General features: G+C 44.0%; 1 protein-coding gene across 1 annotated transcript; it reads left to right on the top strand.

The window, feature by feature from the left end:
- The first annotated feature begins 583 nt into the window (after positions 1-583).
- Positions 584-21,685, top strand: fam171b (family with sequence similarity 171 member B). The gene is made up of 8 exons (XM_061226706.1): positions 584-931; positions 14,029-14,262; positions 15,208-15,300; positions 15,511-15,660; positions 16,236-16,406; positions 17,007-17,123; positions 17,292-17,415; positions 17,753-21,685. The coding sequence occupies exons 1-8, from the start codon at positions 637-639 to the stop codon at positions 18,999-19,001; spliced, it is 2,433 nt and encodes an 810-aa protein (XP_061082690.1). The 5' UTR covers positions 584-636; the 3' UTR covers positions 19,002-21,685.
- Positions 21,686-22,612: the final 927 nt, after the last annotated feature.

The raw sequence follows: 22,612 nt of genomic DNA, 5'->3' as shown, positions 1-22,612 counted from the left end.
TTTTTCTATCGTCTTGCCTGGTCAATTTTAAGACCGTAGATGAATACAATTTAGTTTCATTGTTTATTTTGTTTGGCTATTCATTCTTAATGAGCATGGTAGGCCTACTCGAAAGGACGATAGGTGATGAACATTATGGAAGCGATAAAGCATATCTAAATTCTTATGATTCCCGTCTCAGAATTATGTCGTCAATGTGAATGCTCTTTTAATTTTATAATTTAGATAACAAAAACATATTTACAGTGACAATGATAAAAAATATTTCACCTGTTTCCGTTTAAGAATATTAAAATGCGTGACGAAATATGGCGTGAGTCCCCCTGGTTCGTTCTCCAGTTATAAACGGATCCAGGATCACCTCAGCAACTCCTCCTCCTAACCATAACCATTTTGTTACAGCTCAATACTGATCCAGAATCAGCACACAGAGGCAGACTGTATCAGAGTGGTTTTATAGTAAAAGGTCCACGCATTCTACCGACAGGTGGCATCCATGAGGTTGCTGGTGAGGTACACCTCCCGACGCTGCGAAACGTCCGTGTTTTTAATTCATAGCCGCACCCCCACCCGCGCAGCTCGCTGTGTGCCCGCCGGAATCAGACTGCTCCATCCTCTCGTAACCATGGCGTATCCATGAGGAGGACAAGGTGGCACTCGATGCTCCAAGCTACATTTTACTTTCGCAGTGATGTCTCGGTTTCTCGGCTTTCCTTCGCCATGTACGAGCTCCCTGGTTACCTGTTGTTAGCGCTGTTAATTTTCTCTGAGGATGTGTTGACGACGCGAGCGGGTGGCGGCCCCACCGCCGCTGGACCAGCTGTGCTGGCAAACGACAATGTCAACTCCATCCTGCAGAAGGCCCTCGCTAGCCCGCAGCGGCTACAACACCTTCACCGCCAGGTTCGCAAGGCCTCGGTCTCCACATCAGGTAGCCTCCCGTATGCTGCTATTCTTGGGTTGGGTCTGTGCAATTACGCCAAAGGTGCGGATACTAGCAGGGATAGGGACATTATTATTGTTATTAATGTTATTATTATGATTATTATTATTGCGTTGCCTCGGTAAAGAAAATAGAATGAAATATGAATTGAATTAAAATATGATTTTAGGTATTAACTTAACGTCGTATGTTCTGCCGAATTACTATGATGTATTCAAATTGATGTCCAATGTAGATGGACGCTTATCAGTACCGCCATAGGACAGTAGCCTACATGATTAAACACTTTGGCAATGCGTCAAATATGCTCACTTCAAGAAAAATTGTCGAGAAGGCTTTTTTCCCCCAGTTGATTGTATATGATGTAATGACTTGAAGAACATCAACAACATGACATACTGATACAATTTCCTTATGAATCTAGCGCGACTGTCTTTGGCTATAATACAATGTGGAGTGTGCACGATAAAGAAGGTAGCCACACGCCACGGCAGGGTGTTGAGAGAGTCGTGTTTGGACGGCGGAAATCCAGTGGTTAGGATTCTATGGCTTCATGCTCGAGTACGTAGAAAATACGGATACCTACGCTATTGTTGGACTACGTTGTCCTAGCCAAGAGAGATCTTGCAGTGAAGAACGTGGTGGTTTTTAAAGACGAACATATATAGGTTTTTGTGTAGAAGTTCAATGTTTTCATTTTTTTGGTATTTATTTATAAACAATGTTTTGTTGGTTGGGTTTCTATAAAAAGGTTAAAAGATTGATTGGTAAATGACTAAAATAACACCACTAGAGCGTTGCTAACCAGGGATGCCCCAGGGATGCAGTATTTTACATTTTATTTATTTTCTTTTGACATAAACATTATTCCCAAAGTATTACTTCACCTTTTTAGATTCAGTTTCAGAAGCCATCCGGAAGTTTTGTTTCATGAGGGGTTTGCTAAAACCGCCATCTGATCTCCATGATATGATCTGACTTAAACTGAATGCCTACTTGCACACATTGGCAAACCTGCATTTTAAGCACTGAAAACGAAAAGCATATCAAAATTTGAGCAAGGAGAATTAGCCTTTATGGGTTTGTACACCTCTTTATAACGTTGCTGGCATTAGATAATGGGATTAAGTTTCAGGCTTTAAAGGTGGGGGATGAGAGAGGATTATCTGTGTCCCAGTGAATATGCAAGGCCCTTCAGCTCAGTGGCTCTCTAAACCACATCTTTCTAACGTGTTCCGGCACAGTGAGCCAGCCTTTACAAGATTAAGTAGAGGCTTGTTTTCTCCATTAAGTGTTTCATTGTGTGAAATGACTGCCTTTCCGAAAACTCTTCAGCTAAAGCAGTATTCCGATAGAAAAATCGAACTCTCTGCAGTAGGATAAGGTGTCTTTTCGGGGGAAGCTTGGAACCTTTTCCTGAAACCCGTCTGGTGTTCGGCCCTGTCTCACATCTTTATATGACATCCTATACCGTGTATATCCCATTTATACAGAGATATACATTCTGACCCAGGTATTTATTAGACTTCTGCTGCTGTTGCCTATCCACTTAGTTATGATGCGTTTTGTTCAGAGATGCTCGTCTACGTGGTTATTTGCATTACTGCCACCTTCCTGTCCGCTTTGACCAGTCCAGCCCTTCTCCTCTGACCTCTCTCATTAACCACGCATTTCTTCCCACAGAACTGCTGCTCATTGGATGTAAAGTCTAGAGACTTTTGTGCATGATTCCAGGAGATCAGCCATTTCTAAGATACTCAAACCACCCACCAACAATCATTCCACGGTCAAAGTCACTTAGATCACATTTCTTCCCTATTCTGACATTTGATCTGAAAAACAGCTGCCACATTATTGGCTGATTAAATATTTGCATTAACAAGCTGTTGTACAGGTCTACCTAATAAAATGGTCACTGAGTGTATATCCCATTTATGCACAGATATATACATACTACACCTGGTGTCTGTGCTATAACTGGACAAATTAATAAGATTGTTCCTGTGTTTATATCTGGAGGTTGTCAGTTTGATTTTGCTAGTGTCAGGTCTGAATGTAAACACCTCAACAATCTACAGACAGAAACATCCCATAGTAAGCGAGTGGGGAACTGGGGATCAAAGACACCCCAGCCTGCTGTTGAGTCGCCCATGACAATGTATGAAACGCGAACAACATCTTGTTTCAGTCACAGAATGAGACGAGCCACACGATTCAAATTCAGAATGGAAGAATGTGCATATTGGACGTATTGGTCAACTACACTGTGGGAATGAGTGTAAACAGGACCTTGGTTGTGTCCGCAGCATTTCGTAATTAACACCACATTTATGTCGGAAAGCCAGTATTCCCTAATTGGAGTGTGGTGACTGATATCTCTATTGTAGTGGTGTGTGTGTGTGTGTGTAGGAAGTCTTATGAGAAACTGATCTCTCCACGGCAGTGCCGTGTGTGTGGGAGAGACTGATCTCTCCACAGCAGTGCCGTGTGTGTGGGAGAGACTGATCTCTCCACAGCAGTGCCGTGTGTGTGGGAGAGACTGATCTCTCCACGGCAGTGCCGTGTGTGTGGGAGAGACTGATCTCTCCACAGCAGTGCCGTGTGTGTGGGAGAGACTGATCTCTCCACGGCAGTGCCGTGTGTGGGAACAGGCGCTCAGACCCCTACGGTCTCTTTCTCCATCTGTTGTTTTCGCCCATAAACAGGAGGGAACTCCTCCGCTTCTCAAAAATGCAGTGTTCTCTGTGTGTTCCTGTTCATGGATGAAAGGAGGTTCCTGCTATATTCCCGGAGCAGCCAGTAAATGTGTAGGAGGAGACTCTTTATTCTGAAATGAGCATAGGAAGGTGTTCTAGCAAGCTTTCATCTTTACCTCAATGACCAGGGCACCCGATGGAGCACATTTAACTCTAAGAGTATACATGTGGTCCCTATTGGGCTAATTTTAGCATTGTATTATGGATTTTCTGAATAACAGCTTGATCATTGTTCATTAATGGGCAGGTAAACTTGTGGAGCAGTCACTGAGGGTCGTAAACGGATTTGACACAGGTACAGAACATTTGCTGGATGAGATTGTAGAGGTTCTTAAAGAAAGCCTAAATCGTCTACTACAGAACCAAGTATTTTTAGAATTATGTAGAGCAGTGCGTACATTTCAAAATGTGTTTTACAGTAACTTAACTGCAGCTTCAGTTTGTGAACAGCTACAATAGCTCATCAAAAGAAAGTTATCCTGTGTGGGTATGGCATCATTGCAAAGTATATGACGTACACTGACATTTCAGTCAGCTTTTAGGATTGCGATTTTAATTTGTGAAATAGTGTGTCAGAGGAGTACCCTTATGGAAATTAAAGATCCACCAATATGCTGTAGACATTTTTGACTTTACAGTCAATATAAGGCCAACCGTATTATCCCTCTTGGTAAAGTTCTTGACAGATTGTTGTTGATGAGACTGCCTGATCGTGGGACATCAGCGCATTCAGAATTGCTGGTCTAGTTTGTCTTTAACCAGTGCACGGACACCAGTCGGAGCGTGTACTGTCCATCTGCTTATGCTCCTAGATGTCCTTTCTACTCCCATGCCACTGTTGCTCAAGAGAAGTCCAAGAGATTAGCACTCCTACACTCTGAAGCACACAAACACCCATCTTTCTTGCTGCTTCTCGCCATAGATGTTCAGTTTAGATCTAGACAAGTATGGAACTGTACATACTTCTCTGCCCATTGTAAACTCAAGAACCTTGACTGTGTGGAAGCCCCTTCTTCAATATACAGTGTATAAAGTGTTTCCTTTATTTAGGATTTTCTGTACTTCACAGCTGGTGGCACGGATGGTGCAGTGGGTAGCACTGCCGCCTCACAGCAAGGAGGTCCTGGGTTCGAATCCCCGTCGGCCGGGGCCTCTCTGTGCGGAGTTTGCATGTTCTCCCCGTGTCTGCGTGGGTTTCCTCCGGGTACTCCGGTTTCCTCCCACAGTCCAAAGACATGCACGTTAGGCTGATTGGAGAGTCTAAATTGCCCGTAGGTATGAGTGTGTGAGTGAATGGTGTGTGTGCCCTGCGATAGACTGGCGACCTGTCCAGGGTGTATTCCTGCCTTTCGCCCAATGTATGCTGGGATAGGCTCCAGCCCCCCTGCGACCCTGATCAGGATAAGCGGGTTCAGATAATGGATGGATGGATGTACTTCACAGCGGTGTATTTCTAAAAAATATACTGCATGTGATCATTTATTTAAGGTATAATTTCTGTCTTTGCCAAAATACTGTGAATCTTCTTTATTTAGTAGGTTTTATATCTCTGTATGTGGTATACTTAAAATTATTTAGCCGTGTTATGAATCACCGTACTGCTGTGCAGATACTAAAGTGAAAGAATTACAATGGTGCCACAGATTGTACATAATAAACGCATCGTCATTTCTCAATATTTACAAGCTGTAAATCTCTTAACAGGACAGTGTCACTGGGGAAGCATTATCTGTTATGAATTGTCCCTATTTTCTTCTGTTGTCTTTCTGTGGAGACAGGCCTTTAGATGAAACTGTTCATTATTGCCAGTTGAAACCATGGATGAACTGTGTATAGATTACTATAGATAACATACAGGATCCATGCAGTTTACCTTGTGGCCTTATACATTTTGGTCAGGTTGACATTAGGGCACATTAGAGACTTGCTTTCTGAGATTAAATAACCAGATGGATACAGCAATAATGATGAATAAAAAAGAACCTGTGTGAACCTGCACCAATCTCCAGCATGGGCACCACCACCCATGGTTTGCACCAATCACCAATTTTGAAGCCCATGGTTTGCACCAATCACCATCGTGAAGCCCATGGTCTGCATCAATCACCATCGTGAAGCTACTGTACTCTACTGAAAGGGTTTCATCCCAGAATGCCATTCAGTTAAGAATTTGAACATGCTGTGGCAATGATGGTAATGATTTATTTAGCATTCAGAGGCAGTGTGTTCCCTTGGGATTCAATGTTGGCGTTTTCTAGGTCGTTTTGTGTGGTGGAAACGCAATGCCAATAGTGTAAAGGGGACCCTGTGTTCAAAATGAATATTGACTTATTCCTTCTGCATTTGTGAAGAGAGGAATGTTCATTTGTGTAGTAAATGATAATGAAAGATTATCCATTTAAGATTTCCACCCATTGGAGGGGTAAGTGGTGATGGAGCTGCCTTCTCATGCTGGGGCATGCGATGAAAGCCCTCCAGATCCCAATAATAGCGCCTCTCGTTTAACGTTTTTGATCCTGGTGTGATGATGGGCTCTCTTGTTTAATGTTTTTGATCCCTGCGTGATGATGGGGCGCTCTCGTTTTTAAGGTTTTGTACCCTGCTCAGATCCATCTGTCTGGCCTACCTATGACTACCTGTGGTCCACTAGGGCCGCTTGTTCTGGCTGGAACAGATTACCTTTGTGTTCCGTCATTCACTCTGAGTTTAAGAAAAAAAGAAAAGAAGCTTCCACCGTGCAGTGCATACATTTGTCAGGGCCCAGCCCTGGGTGAGGGTTGGTCTGAGACAGCAGGTGTTTTTTGGGTGCCGCCCCCCTCCTTCTCCTGTGGACCCAAACAGGACCTTTGCAGCAGCTCATTTGTAAACACCCACCCCATTAGGAGGCCTGAGGAGATGAAGGGACCAGCGGCCGCTCGTTACCGCCGCGGGCATCGAGGGGGAGGGGGGATCGGGCTGTGCTCAAAGGGTACTGCTTGGGGAATACAGCATTTCAACAGCACTGCCTAATGTCCCCATTACATTCTCTTAAGACCGTAAGCCTCGACTACTGTAGTAATATCCCAGAATTAAATGTTTTCATATTTAGACGTTCAGTGTGTTGGCATTCTTGGTCTGCCATTTTCTTGTGACGTAGGAAGGAGGTTGCAGTTTACTTTGTCGGCCTGCAGAGGATGGAATTCCCCTCCAGGTTCGTCCCATTTTCTCCATTGGGGAGTTTTCTTGCCACTGTTTGAGGTGCGCCCAACCCCGCCCCCTTGGAGTTCAGGTGTGGTGTTTGCTCTTCTGTTACTCTAAAGTGTTTTTATGACAAGAAGCGCTATACAAAATAAATTCCCTTAATTCAGCTATTTTAGCACCTCGAGACAAGTCACTTTTGAAATAAGAAGCTGTTTCTTGAAATGTGCTATATTAAAAGTTATGTAATATAGTGTATTGAATAATATGAAGATGTTTGATTTTCTTTTTGCAGCAGAGCAATCTTCCACTGAGTTCAATGGAATTGGATTTGACCTGCAGCTCAAGGTGTGAGAACTGGGGCACGTTCAATTGGACAATGTTTTTGCTACGTTTTGCGCGTTGGACGATATGTTTTCTCCCAGCGTGTGCAACAGCTTTCAGATATGTTTGGTGGGTCATTGTGTCGGGGATGTAGCCCAAATCAATAATGAGGCAGGCCTATGCTTTAAAGCCTGCAGAATGTATTTCTCAGATGCCATGGTACCAAACTGTACTGCGGTTTAGAATAGGATGTTCAAAATGCCACTGCTTTGTTTAAATACACGTTTTCATATGTTTTGTCGGGGCTGAATCCCAGGGGCAGCCCTGCCGCTTAATTGCTCATTGAGAACAGCCTGGTTGTGACAATTCCCTGTCTTTTGGGCTTAAGAGAGGCAGTAACTTGCACACCCAGTTGATTTTCTCATCGTACCTTTTTGACAGAGAGCTCATGGCAGAAAAAAACATTAGTGCTAGAATTTCTGATGCCTTAGGGCCACATTTGAAAATTCTTCCCTTGCTCTAGTTGCTGTCATTTTTGATGCATTTCTTATGTCACTGTTTTGCCTGTATCAGGGTTTATTTGATGATAAAAAATAATATATTGGCATGCATTACACATGTATTTGGAGTGCTGCTGTATATTCACATGTATTCGTCAATATATATTTTTAATGTAGGCATTAGAGGTTCTGCAACCACGTAAATAGTTTTTAGTGAGCGCCCTAACTTTGTTTCCCATAGTATCAGCTTTATCGAAAAGCACAAGTACAGTACACGAATGTCTTCATAAAGATAAGTATGCAGTATACTGGTCACCTTCAAGCACTGTACTGAGCTGCACTAACTGGGTTTTATTAGTATCCTGAGATTAACAGTAGTGTGCTGTACCTAACTAATCGAAGGGAGCCAGCGGTAATTAATTTATTCCCATCTTCCTTTAGTAACGTTGTGGAACTGATGAAGAGCCCGATCAGCATAGGGCTGTTTCATGATGTGTGAGTCTGCTTACACAACACCACTGCTGCCAGGGAGGAGAAAATGGAGGACTGTTAAAGTCAACAGCAGTGCAAGGGATTGGTTCATAAAATCAGAGGCCACGCACGCAGCAAATGAGCAGCCAGTGATGATCAGCGTAGCAGATTTAGCCACGGTCGCATTTTAATGATCAATTTCTGCAGTATAGTCACGACAGGGCAGGGGTCTCTCTGTGGCTGAGAAGACTAACAAGAGGATTATTGTAATCTGCCATTATTCCCTGTCAAGAACATTTACTGTAACTGCTCCATGTTTCTGTTGTCCCTTTATTATCCATGTGACAAACATATTATTAAAAAAGGTGTCGGCAGGCTACTGTAGGTGTTGTTATTAGTAGGCCGCTAGAAAACTGGTATGCTGATACTGGTCCAGTAGGCGCTTGCTTGGAGGGTGTCGCATTACATGGCATCAGATCAAAAACCATAGAATAATTCCCAAAATGGGCACCCTGGAGTCTCATCAGCCAATGAAATGCTGGCCTGGCGGATGATGTCATGCAGAAGAATCTCCAGTATAATTCCGCTCACAGAAGAGCCAATGAATGTCCTTTTCATGTCCAGTTCTTATTTTTGTAAATCAGGGAGCTCCCTTAAAATAACTTTATATTCAACAAAACATTTTGTTAGTTTCTTATGGACATATGATGGTCATATACCTTGTGAGCTATCCTGGCATATTTTCATTTCTAAGATCACCAAAGCTTCTCGCACCATTATATTACAGTGGAGCTGAGTGTTTGGCAGCTGCCAGACGGCCGTCTCTCTCTCAGACCTGAGCGCTGGTCGGAGCAGGTCGATCGATGATGGAAGTGCGGTTACATCAGCTGTTTGAGTATAAGAGCGATGGGATCGGTGGACATTAGGCTAGCATTTCATCAGGGTGATTTAGGAGGAGCAGATTAATCGCGGCTTTGCTTAATGCCCCGTCGCCTGGTGGCAGGGGTCCAGTGCTGGCATGGAAGGGTAACCTGCTGAGTGCCTTTCTGCTGCCATTATCGCTCATTATTGGCCCAAATATGCCTGCTTATATGCTTATCTGGCCCGTTGTATGCTGTAATGTTCCTGGGTTTGTCCATCAAAGGATCTCATTAAGGATTGGACTAACCGTATTGTATTGCGGATAATGTGTGCTCCGGTTGTTTCATAGCTTGAGTTGAGTCTTCAGTTCAATAGTGGGTCTGTGATTAGTGTGTCACTGCCACCTGGGTATGAATCTCATCCTTTGGGGTTAGTGTGATGCAGTCTCATAGAAAGTCTTTGGGCTCATCTCAAACTTTCCTTTCTCGTGAGGAGTGCATCCTTTGCAGAAGTATTTTTTTCTAAAGCGTGACATAAATGATCGACCTGTGGATCCACCTCTTCCCATCTGCCCCATCTATAACTGACGTGGCTTCGAACTGATGTTTGAAGGAGCAAGGACTTTCCTTTTGCCTAATTCATGTATTTCCCCTTTACTTCTTTTTTTTTTCATCTTTTCTTAGGCTCTCCCGATGGGTGGAGCTAAGGGCAAGAAAGGAAGAAAAGAAAATAAGGGATTGAAATGAGCTGTGTGTGTGTGCATTTGTGTGTGTGTGTCCACTGCACATACTCTCCTGTTGTAATATCATTGGAAGCGGTATCATTTAATGTTTTTCTTCAGTAATTTGTGACTTCACACTCCTCTCTTTCTCTCTTAAAACACGGACTACAGATCATTACAAGACATTCTGTTTAGCTGACTTTTATCCAAAGCGACGTGCAAAACAGTACTGTGCATAAGTGTTAGTTAATACATTACATTATTATACAGAACAAGTACAGGCTAAGCACTCTCCTTGACCTTTCCCTTCGTAAATGGACCAGGGGGAGAGTTGGTCACTTACAACATCAGAAAATCAGGAACTGTTTAGTTGTGTGCAGTACTTCATGGGCTCCCAGCAGAATTTCTCATTTTTCATAAACAGCTAATTATGTAAATTAACCGTCAGTTTGTCTGCTTTACAAATACCCTGCAGGTCTGTCTCTCAGAATCCATTTCATCTTGGGTTTTAAATCTTTCTTTTGACAGTCTCAAGTGCATTAATAATGAAATAATAACTCATTTTATTTATTTATTCTAACCTGTCTCAGACGGCCTTTGTTACATACCTGTACTGCAAAAAATACTGATTATATTCATTGCAATTTGCCAACATCGAAGAGCTTATCTAAATTGTACAAAGTGTGCTATTTCATTTGGATCGTTATGGTGCAGCACATTCATTGAGTTCCCTCATAAATTCTGGGTTTATCTCCTTTTAGCACAGTGCCTTTGGACAGGCACTCGACCCATAGTATGCGCTATACCCTCCCTGCAAGGTGACATTGCCAATAACTCATCCTGTCCAGTACCCAGCCATCTGCAAACATGGCTGCTCTTCATGCAACCCAGAGTCGCCCAGTCAGCAATTTGGTCACACGGAACGATTCACGCATACCCATCATGCAACAGCGTCAGGGGCCAGCCTGCAGCTGCTGGGAATGTAATCTAGTCATATTATCTTTTGTATTTGAAAAAAACTTTCAGCTTTTTATTAAGAAAATCATTTGAAGGTGTGCTGTTCAGAGTGGTTTCGGTACAGTTTGCCCTTGGGTGTGCTTGCCTTAACAGTTTAACAGTTTTCCTGTTTCCTCTAACTTGTTTTCAGCCTGTAATGTTATTCTTTTGGACGACTGAAAGACAGTATGTATTTGCTGACCTGTGGGTAGAAAAACACATATCACCCAATTATGGTTTGTAATTGCAGTAGTGTTGCCCATGCTATAGATGCATCACATAGCTATCTCACAACAGAAGTAAGACTTTAAAAGGATGTTAGCTTCACAGCTGAAAAATGCTACAGCATTTTAGTTTTAACTACCAAATTTCCACCTATTTAATCTTTATATGATTCTTGACATGACACATGATATCCTGTATTCCTGACTGTTAGTCAATCAGTAAGTCAGTCTCTCAGTTACAGATGACGACTGTTCTAGCAAAAAAAAAAAAGCAAACTAAAGCACAGCTGCCCAACCTCACTGAGGCTCTCTCCTAAACTGAAGTACGGCCCCTCAAAAGACCTTTCAAGGCCTTGAGTTAAAAAAAATACGAATAAATATGTTACGAATTTAATTATATTTCAGCATCTGCTCCAGATAAGAGTTCTGTGGACACAGGGACAATGCACAAAGGAACCAGTATGGCGTATCAATGCATTCTTGCAATTAGACCTTCCAGCAAGGAATTCTGAACACTTCTGCAGCTTCAAAGAGACATTACAGCAGGGAATTCTGGGAACATACATAGGCACTTATCAGATCCTGAGAGCCACTACCACAGGTTTTTATCATCAGAGAAATTCATTTTGAGGTAACCGAAGTGAAAAGACTCCCAGATTCGGTACAGATTTCATATGTATTCACTTGTGAACTATATTTTCAGAGGGTCTTCTCTTATGTTCTGCATTGCTAGTAGGAGCGATGAGGGAGTTTTTCCCGCTTTGTGCTGAATCTTTTAGTGAGATCCAGGTCTCTGATATCTCTTTCCTTTCTTCTCTTTACTGCTCACCTGAAAGAAGAGAGAGATGGCATTGTCAGCATCAGTCATACACAGAATGTGTTCAAGCCTGATAAAGTATTTCTGAAAAACTTTACAGGCAGAATATAGCAAAGAAATGGTCACGGTTACACAGTTACTGTAATTCATCTCACCTCTGAATTGTCTGGTCTGAATTGGTTGCTGATATTACATCCCTGTCGTGTTCACACAAACTCAGTCGTCTGAAAGAGTTTATATGTGTTATTGTTATGTTGCTGCATATTATACGCCCTGCCCATACTACAGGACCGAAGCCCTGTGGGACGCAGTGGTGTGCGTGCGTGCGTTCGTGGGTTGGTGTATTTGGGGTTCAGAAGGGAGCACGCACGTTCTGGATTTGCTTCCTTGTTTCGTTTGTTTCAAGGGGGGTGACCTCGAACTCAATTATATATTTTTTTATTTATTTTTTTTATTTCATATGATTTTGAACAATGAATCAAAAGGTGGGTTCGTGGCCAATAGCCACGGTGCATTTTGGGAAACACACCTGGATTGATGTATGATGTAAAACACGTGTATAGTGTGGGCATAAAAAAGCCCCCAGCCATTAAAAGGGTTGGTTCACATATCCACAGTTCTTACTCTGCCTTGAAGGATATTTTAGATGCTAAAAGTTTCTGATCACCTGAACAATGGTTGCCATAGAGGCATGTGGATTTAGTAATTTAATAAAGGAATTAAATAGGCTTCAAGAAACTCCAAAAAAGCGTTTATGCTATGTTTCTGGAGGCTGTACCTATGAACCAATTACTTTGGTAGTGTACTCACAATTGCAAACATACAGGTTCACAGCTACAAAAATAGTTTGTATCTCAAGCATTTCCTTCCAGTATGTATTTATTTCAGACGTTGCAGGATACATAATTGTGTATATTATAATTTGGAATAATACGGTGAAAGACACAGGTCCACCTATGGAGGCATAGTAGCTATGAAAGCTGCTTTTTAGATATTTTGTATTATTATTATGTCACTCACAGCAAAAAGCCCACCCTCACACAAAATAAAAATGAACAGACAAACTCTATCACACTGACTCAGGCCAAGTCTTGTCTGGAACAATAGGGTAACACCCCAAGCCTCGACAACTGCTCAAAGCCCAGAGCTTGTCCATCGCTGAATCTGCGTGGCATGTGCAGTGACATAAACGCTGCTGTTCAGTTTCTGGATTACCTTGCTTCAACAGACCAAAGATCCAGCTTGCTATATCTACACTATCCTTCATAAACTACAAACACAGTCTGGGCCAATCAAATACAGTAAAACTGTATAAAATAATCTAAAAAATAAAAATAAAAAACTCAGGAAGTGAACTATCCCTTTAACATCAAATCAGCATCACGTGTGGCTCTTTAGTGAATGCCCATGGATTATCTGTCAATTATCGCACAGTAGGAATGGCTTGGTACTGTAAATATCATTAAATATTAATGCAAATTGGTATTCCTTTCCTAAATGAATATTTCATGTTGGATGTTGAAACAGTATTTCAGTGGCATGATTGAGTATTTTCAACATTGTGCATCACACTCGTAAACGTATATAGAGTAAACAACAATCTAGTTTAGTCTGTATTTCAAACCGACAAATATTTTGTCAATAGCTGCTTTCCCTCAAAAAATCTAAGTAACTTTATTTGTAGAAGGTTTTTCTTACGTGGTATACAAAAAACTGGATAACTGATGAATCCACATCATTCATTGTAAATGATTCTAGGACTCGGAACTGTACTTTTCTCAAGGGTCCTCAACACACTTGTCCCTTGCTTTGATTTGCACTTCATTGTACATCGCTGTGGATAAGAGCGGGGTGACATTAGCTCAGGTGCTAAGAGCAATCATCTGGCAGGCCGGTTCAATTCCCACCCTGGGTGTGTCGAAGTGTTCCTGATCAACCCCTAAATGCTGCTAACGAACTGGTTGGTACCTTGCATGGCAGCCAATTGCCATTGGTGTGTGAGTGTGTGAGTGGGTGAATGAGAAGCATCAGTTGTACAGCACTTTGGATAAAGGCACTATATAAATGCCAACCATTTACCATTCATAAGAGCATCTGGTAAATGACTGTAATGTAATGATAACTTGTTTTTTGTATTTCGCATCTCTGAAACCCTGTTTTCGGTATTTTGTGTCTCTGAAACCCAGTTTTTTGTATTTCGTCTCTCTGAAACCCTGTTTCCGGTATTTGCGTCCCCAGTGTCGACGTTCACGCTGAAGGTGCAGGTGAAGGACCTGTGGAGCAGGCAGTACCTGGGCCGGGCGCGGGTGGAGGTGTTCGTGAACCACACGCGCACCAACGCAGCTCTCACCGAGGACGATGGGGCCGTCCTGCTCCGGGTGCCCTACAGCCTGGGCTCCAGCCTGACCATCCTGGCCCGGCGCGACGGATACGTGCTCGCGCCCCTGCCCTGGAGGACCGCCAAAATGCCAAGTGAGCACACGTTTACACCCCCGCGTCACGCTGCTATGACGGGCGAGCGGATCTGAGGCTGTGAAACTGGGTGTCTGATGGAGGGGGCTCTGCGCAGCCGTGCTCCGCTGGGATGTGTAACCTAATCCTGACATCACCCTCAGCAGCTGCTGCCAGCATGACATCACACTGTGGAGGTGTAGCCGTGGTTACAGCCAAATGGAGAATTTCATTTTTGATACTGTTTATATAATAGGCTATTGAATATCTGTGGCCATTCTTAGAAACATATCTCTTAAGTAAGTTTCTCTGAAAGACATAAGATTTTACCTTCAGTCCACTATTGACTCCATTCCATTGTTTTCATAACTGAATATGAATAATAGGGAGAGTTTATATTATTATATACATATCTAGGTCTTAAATTGCCGAGCATGAGATTTTGTGGGCAGTTATTTCCCAAATTTAAGATGGTTTGTTTAACAAATGATGGCCATCCTAGCTCTCTCAAATGTGTTTCTTGTGATAAAACATACAGAGAATGTTGTCTGTTTATCCTCAGACAATATCTTTCATCAGATCTTCCATCTTGTCAATATGAAATTGGTGTGGCTTTGTGGTTGTGTGTTCTGTGTTTTTAGCGTTGGGGGGCGGGGTTGGGCGTGGGGGGTGCAGTATGAGTCTGCAGTGAGCAGTAATCGGGGGGGAGGGGGGGGGTCATTGTTCCTTTGTTTAGCTGTACCACTCGGGTGTAGGGGGAGAGCTGGTATAGGCTCTGCATTACTGGCACCTCCCTTCCTGGTGTCATGTGAGAGCAGCTCAAACCTGGGCTGAGGTTGCCACCTGGTGGCTTGTCTGTGGAAGTGCTGCCATATTATGTGTCAGTTCAGCAGTCTGTCAACAGCAGTGGAGACTGTGTGATACATGAACTTATGAGCCTAATTGTTTTTTTTCTGTTAATTGCAGTATTTTCCTCTGTGACGCTGTCGCTGTTCCCTCAAAACCAAGGCAACATCTGGCTCTTTGAAGATTCTGTACTGATATCCGGAAAAGTATCTGGTGCGTGTGTCATTTTGCGATGTGCTGCTGTACTTTGAGATGTCAAAGTGTCAACAGAGGCTTGTTTTTGATTCCCCCTCCTATGGTAGAAAGCAACGCTTGTCTGCTTATCTTTGCTCATGCATGCAAATGAGCCAATTAAACAACTGCTATTATGTTTAATATTAGGGATTCAGGCTTTTGTTATAAAGGCCTTTTGCATATTTTTAGATGCCTCGTCTCAGCCCAGTGTGCAGTTTCCCAAGAACCTCCTGAAGCTTCCGGAACAGAGCAACATCTCCTCTGTGACGGCTTATCTGACAGTGCCACAGCTGCCCTCGGAGAAGGACTGCTTCCTGTACACTGTGGCCATGAGCAAAGGTTATCAACGCCTTCCTTACTCAGTCTCACCCTCGCAAATCCACACATTTCAGTGAAGCAACTATAGACCAGCCTTCAGTGAGTCTAAGCTACTGAAGGCTGTTGAGTAGCTTAGACTCACAATTTTGTAAATTATTATAACATTTGTATAAATTTTTTGTGTTTAAATTGCCAAACCCCTGATGATGTAACAAGCCAACATGTGCAAGTGGATTTTAGAACTGTGTTCACAAAAAAGGGTAATACTATCGTTTATATTCTTTGATTTGTTACATTTGAAGGTGATAATTGTGTGTAATATCCTCATGGCCAGGATAACCCAGAGTAGGTATTGGTGTGTACCATTGGTGTGGGTTGTGCTGTGCTCTCAGGCTATGGGACATTAGCGCTGTGCTGTGTTTTCAGGCTGTGGGACATTAGCGCTGTGCTGTGTTCTCAGGCTATGGGACATTAGCGCTGTGCTGTGTTCTCAGGCTATGGGACATTAGCGCTGTGCTGTGTTCTCAGGCTATGGGACATTAGCGCTGTGCTGTGTTCTCAGGCTATGGGACATTAGCGCTGTGCTGTGTTCTCAGGCTATGGGACATTGGAGCTGAGGCCGGTGGCAGCAGTCAGTGCTCAGCTCTACTCAGAGGGGGAGGAGATTCAGGTGACCGGGCCAATCCAGATCACACTGCCCCTGCCCGGCCACACCCGCCTGCAGCCCTCTAACGCCGTGCCAGCCTGGACCTTCGACATGAACACTGGTGGGTACAGCACTGGCAAATGGCCATATCTCTGTGTTACAGAAGCAGAGACCGCTTAATTCCCTCTCCAGTTTGAAATGTCCAGTCTTGATTGAGGATAGTACTGAGAAGCATGTAAACGTTATATGAACCCTTTGTGAACCATGTGTAAAACTGTATAGGTCAGCCTGAACTTCTTGGCACATTGCAGCAGATAGTTTGGGCTCACACAGACATGAGTTAGAGGAGGACACTGGATATGCAGCTGAGCAGGAGATAGATAGATAGATGGGTGGATGGCTGCCATTTTGCACCAGAACGCTTACCACACACCAGCTAAGGTGGAGAGGGAGAGAACAATGTTTTTTGCCAATTGAATCAGGGGATGATTAGGTGGCAGGTTGAAAGAGCCAGGGTTATGAATTTAGCCAGGACACCGGGGAACCCCCTACTTTGTGAAGAGTGTCATGGGATCTTTTAATGGCCACAGTGACTCAGAACCTCAGTTTAACATCTCATCCAAAAGGCATCTTCTACAGCACAGTGTCCCCGTCACTGCACTGAGGCACTGGGGATAATTTGACCAGAGGGAAGACCATGTGGTTCTATTTCTCCTCCCAGGTGCCTGGGTGAAGCAAGGGTTAGGATTGGTCAAACTGGATGAGGGTGGCTTGGTCTGGACCTATGAGGCTCCTCATCTGGGGTACTGGATCGCAGCCCCTCTGCCCTCCCCCAGAGGTATGTCCTCCCCGCTTTATTCCACCAAAACTCCAGACTTCAGCTGGTGCTTAAAGTCCCTTTCATGACATGCCATAACTTGGCTATGATTTGTGTCTGTTTGTTTGTTTTCATTTTATGCAAAAGCTGTGAATTCCAGTAACCAGATTTCTGTTTGTGCAAATCTAGGTTATATGGGACATGGTTCTGCTGTGGAGTTCATCTCATACCATACTTACCTTCTCATGGCCATCCTCGGAGCGACGCTAGTCATTGTTATTGGATTTTTAGCTGTGCTGTTATGTTACTGTAGGTAAGACATATTTCATTGTACTAAACATCAATATTGTTTTCTGACCTCAAAGTATGTTGCTTTTCATAGAAGCATAAATGTTGATGTTTGACAAATGAAATTTAAACTGCTTTTCGGACAAAATGTTTCCAGATCTTAATGTTTGGCATTTTGTCAAGCTTTTGCCAGTTTACTTTCAATTATGTTTGTGAAGATGTTTTCCTTCGTTGAAGTTTGATGTGTTGGAATGGTCTTCAGTTCTCAACCGTAGGCAGAACAGATGGTTCACAGAACATCAGAGGTCCCCTTGAGCTCATGTCACGAAGAAGCCTAAACTACGTGTGTTCTTCATCTCCAGAGGGTGCATCTGTAAGCCAGCGAAGAAGAAAAGAAGCAGCACTAAGATGAAGGTCTTCAAGAGGGACCAGACCACCTCCACCAACAACAACGGCGAAGGCTTGTTCCGTTACGAGGACAGGTCTCGACCTCAGAGAGATGACCTCGCCTCCAGACACAAGAGCAACTTCAACATCTACGTGGAGGACGTGGGGCGGCCCAGCACCAAGCTGTATGAGAACGTGGGGGTCCTGGGGGCGGAGAGCCGCCCCGCCCAGCCGCCCCTATACATGAACAGCAGTGAGGTCGCCCGCCCTGCGGACACGGCCGAGCAGAAGAGGCTGCAGATGGGACTCGGCGAGAACGTCTTCTTTCCCGAAAGACTGGTCCACATTTACAGCCAGCCGGTGGCCATCCTCCAGGCGCCCGAGCTCTTCCACTCAGCCGAGCAGCTGTCGGGCAGCAAGTCGGCCACCCTGCCCAGGAAGGGCCCCCAGGCTTACGACCCGCTGGCGGAGCCCGGGAGCAAGGACAGCTTCACCCAGACCTTACCCAAGAACCCCCTGCTGTCCCAGCTGCAGCAGGACGACGAGGACCAGCAGGTCCTCCAGGGGCCCCAGGGCATGGCCTCCAACCCCGGGCCCTGGGGCCGCTACAGCAGCCTGCTGGAGTCGGTGTCCGTCCCGGGGACGCTGAACGAGGCCGTGGGCATGGGCCCCTTCCGCAGCGAGCTGCAGGGCATCTCAGAGCAGACCCTGCTGGAGCTCTCCAAGGGCAAGCCCTCACCGCACCCCAGGGCCTGGTTCGTCTCGCTGGAGGGCAAGCCTGTGGCCCAGGTGCGGCACTCCATCATCGACCTCCAGAAGAGGATCCGCCCCCCCGACAGCAACGACACCAGCCTGGACTCGGGCGTGGACATGAACGAGCTGCAGCCGGGCCGGAGGTCGGAGCGGGAGAAGACCTTCGTGCGGAGCGCCGTCCACAGCCGGGCGCTGTACGCGGACGACCCGGACCTGAGCAGCAGCGAGAGTGGGACCACGGCCGCCTGCTCCCCGGAGGACCCCTCCCTGCGCAGCGCCCTGGGCGGCAGCAGCGGGGCCATCCCAGAGGAGCGGGACGGGGCCGACACCTCCAGCGCCCAGGAGGACAGCGAGTCACGCTCCACCCCTCCCCCCCGCCGCCTCCGCAAGGTCCGCGACAAGAGCCGCAGCGACAAGCAGAAGACCACCTGGCACCTGCGTGAGGACAGGCCTCTGATGAAGCTGAACTAGGCCTGCGGACTGCCCCCTTCCTGTCCCAGAAGCCTCTCCATCCTGTCCCAGAAGCCTGTGCGTTACCTCTATAATTCACTTAGAGGAACGATGAAAAGCTCAAATTTCCTATAAGGGAAAGGGGTAAAAGCCCACCTACAGAAGATTAGCTAGTTCCAATTGATTAGCCCAAACTACAAAGAGCACTAATGACCCCTAACCTCACCAGCACCCCCCTAAAACGAGAATACTAGCACAAAATTAGCGCCCCCTGGTGGAGAGGAGTCTGAGCGAGGGGAGTTCATCACGAGTTTTGGCTGAGTACAAGCAGAAAGTGATCCTAAGCAGATTGACATATTTCTTGGTTTAGAAATATTCAGGTAGTGGATTTGCTTCAGCCTAGCGGAGACAAACAATTCAGTGATGAGATTAATTTTTCAAAAGAAGCACCGACGTATGTCGCACTGAGGCTTAATATATGTATGCTCATTTGTGCGCTTTGGGTGATCTGTGTCGCTGTTGCATCCTTGTATAAGCTTGAAAGAGCACATGGTGAAAGTTTCGAGTTACACAAAGTGTGGTTTTAATACCCTCCCTGTCCTTTCACTTGTGCCTGAGGGTACAGCCTTTTTGCATTCATCTTTAGCACCGAGTGATTAGCCATCGTGCAAAAGCACTGCGTATGCAGAGATACATAAAACATAATTCATCTTGGTGCTGTTTGTCACACCTGCTGGTAGTGGGGTATAAAAGCTAACATTTTTAAATAATTATATCGTATGTTCCTAAAGCACACCACTTTTCTTATCAGTCTAAGCTTCTGTGAAACGGATTTGTGATACTATGGAGTGTGAGTTTGAATATGGAACAGAACGGTATGAGCAAATCTCTATTTCTGACCTGTAAAAACTGCTCCAATACACCTAGAAAAGGGGCAAGTGTCCATTTAATAATTTTCTGGGTTATAATGTGAGCAGTTAATCTGTTTGTAACAAAGATCACTTTTTGCTCAAATAAATGACCAGGTTCCTTCACTATTTCCTGCATTATTGTAAAGAAAAAAGTGGCCCGTGTTTGTATCAAACATGTTCCCATATGTAGCATTACATCCTCTCAGTGCTTTATTTAGCTGAATGTCTAGCTTGTGTCGTTCCATGTTCACTTATTGTTAATTGTACTGAGACCTATAATAGTCCTGTAAATTGTCACAGAAGATCGGTGTTGGTTTATAGCTGTAGGTATGCTGGGTCCAGGGATTTGTTTTGGGCCTTTAGATGTTTAATGAGGAGTATGGCACAGTATACTCTACTAACGCACGTATAATACACGTACGATGGTTGAATTTGCATTGCTGGAAATATCAGTCAGTCTACGAGACTTCAGGGCATGCCGTCCATCACAGATAGTCTGTAAAACCTGTTGCAATGTTCGACCTGTTGGAGAGCAGCTGGCCAGCTGAGATATCGCTTGGTTTTGCATTATTTTGCCTTTTTTATTTGAATTTATTGTGTAAGTTTGTTGTTTTTGCCTGGAACCCATGAGGGGGAAGGGCGAATACTTTTTGTTATTTTGTGTAGGTGAGGGCACTCTCTCTCCATGCGGCAAACAACAACAAAAATCCCTGAACTGCCGCATTTCCCTCTCGGGGGAGGACACAATTTTGGCAGGAAACAACAACAGTTATTTAAATGCTCCTATTCGTCTTTGTATAAAAAAAAAATGTAAATACAAAAGGTCAGCTGTTTAAAAAGTTGCAGCATTGCACAACAATAAGAGTAATACTGTACTGTTGGCAAAACGGTGCGGCAACTTTTTTTAAAATTCGCCAACGATGAAACAAATAAAATGTCAAACATTAAATTGTCGATAAAATGTGTCCCTTAAGCACTTCAATTTATATTCACTGTAGACATTTTAGTTTAATTAAGGCCATCCAACCTTTGTGCTTCCCTGTCTTTTATGTGTTAGTTAGTGTTAGTTACCTCATTTAGATTTTTGTAAATGATAAATGTATGGTCATAATGATGTAAATAGAATTGACTAAGACAAATAAGAAAAAGCAACGGCTTTCCTGCCTTGCACAGTATTAAATTGGTCTAATCCTGAATTAATTTCTGTAAATTGAGTAGACAGATATCCCTGTTTAACATGACCTTATTACATAATCAAATCTATAATGTCAATATATACCTTCAATGCGTCGTCATTTGACATGATCCGGTTAATGACCCTTGATTAGCACAGTGAAGTGATGCATGTCATGCAGATTGATCGATTTCCAACGACTGTCGGCTGAATAAAAGCCGAGGCAATACTAAAGTGACTGCACAAGAGTGAGAGCTTACAGAGCCGACGATGTGACGGACTGAAACGCCATCGTAACCACGTGAGCTCCCGACGCCATGTATATATACTGATTACGTACCAATTATAAACATAAGCAAGGACCCCGTTGATTTGTATTGTAAAAGGGGGGCGTCTGACACCTTCAGTGAAGAAACCGTGTTCGTGTGAAGATTCCCGAGCCGTAGAGGCTGTGGGTGCATGGTCGCATGCCTGTCGTCTGTCCGCCATATGTACCGACTCTCAGACCTCCCGTTATATGGAGGGGAGTCTCCTGTTATGTGTCCAATGCCAAAAAGTTCATGGTCTGCCTTTTCTGTACCGTTCTCAAATTTATTATGAATAAAGTTTCTTGCCAGAAAGTTTCTTGACTTGCTGCGGTTTAACTGAACGTGAATGCCATTTTGTGTGTGCGTTTGTTTGTCAGAGCGTGTTAGTGTGTGAGAGCAAAAACTTTGGTGCTTAATGTTAAAAGGGTTTTAGCGTTTTAACTGCTACAAGAAAGTTCAAACGGAACTTTGGCCTTTGTAATTTGGCCTTTTTTTACAAACAGAACTAGAGCACTGCATGATATCGTTGCTGGCTCTCTAGTGAAGAAGTTCCCCTTTCTGAAGGGTGTTGACAGTTTGGTATCCAGGGGTGTGGGTTTTTTTGGGGGCACAGCTTCAGTGTTCAAACCTCAAGGGTTTCCATGGGCTCCAATTTATAGTCATTGATATATGGTTTCACAAAATCACCTGTGAAATGAACCTTCCACACAAAAGGGAAACCAATGGTAACTGAGACAAACAAAAGGTTGATTCTGCACCTAAATGGCTGACATTAAAATTACATGGTAACAAACAATATACAAAGCAGACGATCATATCAGTGATTATTTAATTCTTTAATATCCAGTGAGAAATTCATGAACAATAGTCGCAACAATAATTACACCCCCACCTGATTAATAGTAGTTGCTGATTGTTTACTGTTAAAAGGAATACACTACACGTCAGTGAATTAAAATATCCCTGGACTACTATATTTGAAAAGTTGTGTAATTCACAAAACAAATTAATAAAAATTCATGGGGCATGTCCTGTGGCCATGTAATTCACTGGGAAAGGTGAGGCTAACCATATCCAGCTGATGGTTCATTTTATACCAATCTTATATCCATTTCTGAGTTTAACAAAATGCCTTTACTACATTACGTGGCATTTAGCAGATGCTCTTATCCAGAGCGACGTACAACGAAGTGCAAATCAAACACAAGAACAAGTGCAAAAGTGGACCTGAGAGGACAG

Source organism: Conger conger, chromosome 17 (genome assembly GCF_963514075.1).
Source record: "Conger conger chromosome 17, fConCon1.1, whole genome shotgun sequence".
NCBI lineage: Eukaryota > Metazoa > Chordata > Actinopteri > Anguilliformes > Congridae > Conger > Conger conger.
Note: the sequence above shows the minus strand (reverse complement) of the source record. Positions and strands in the feature narration are given on the sequence as shown.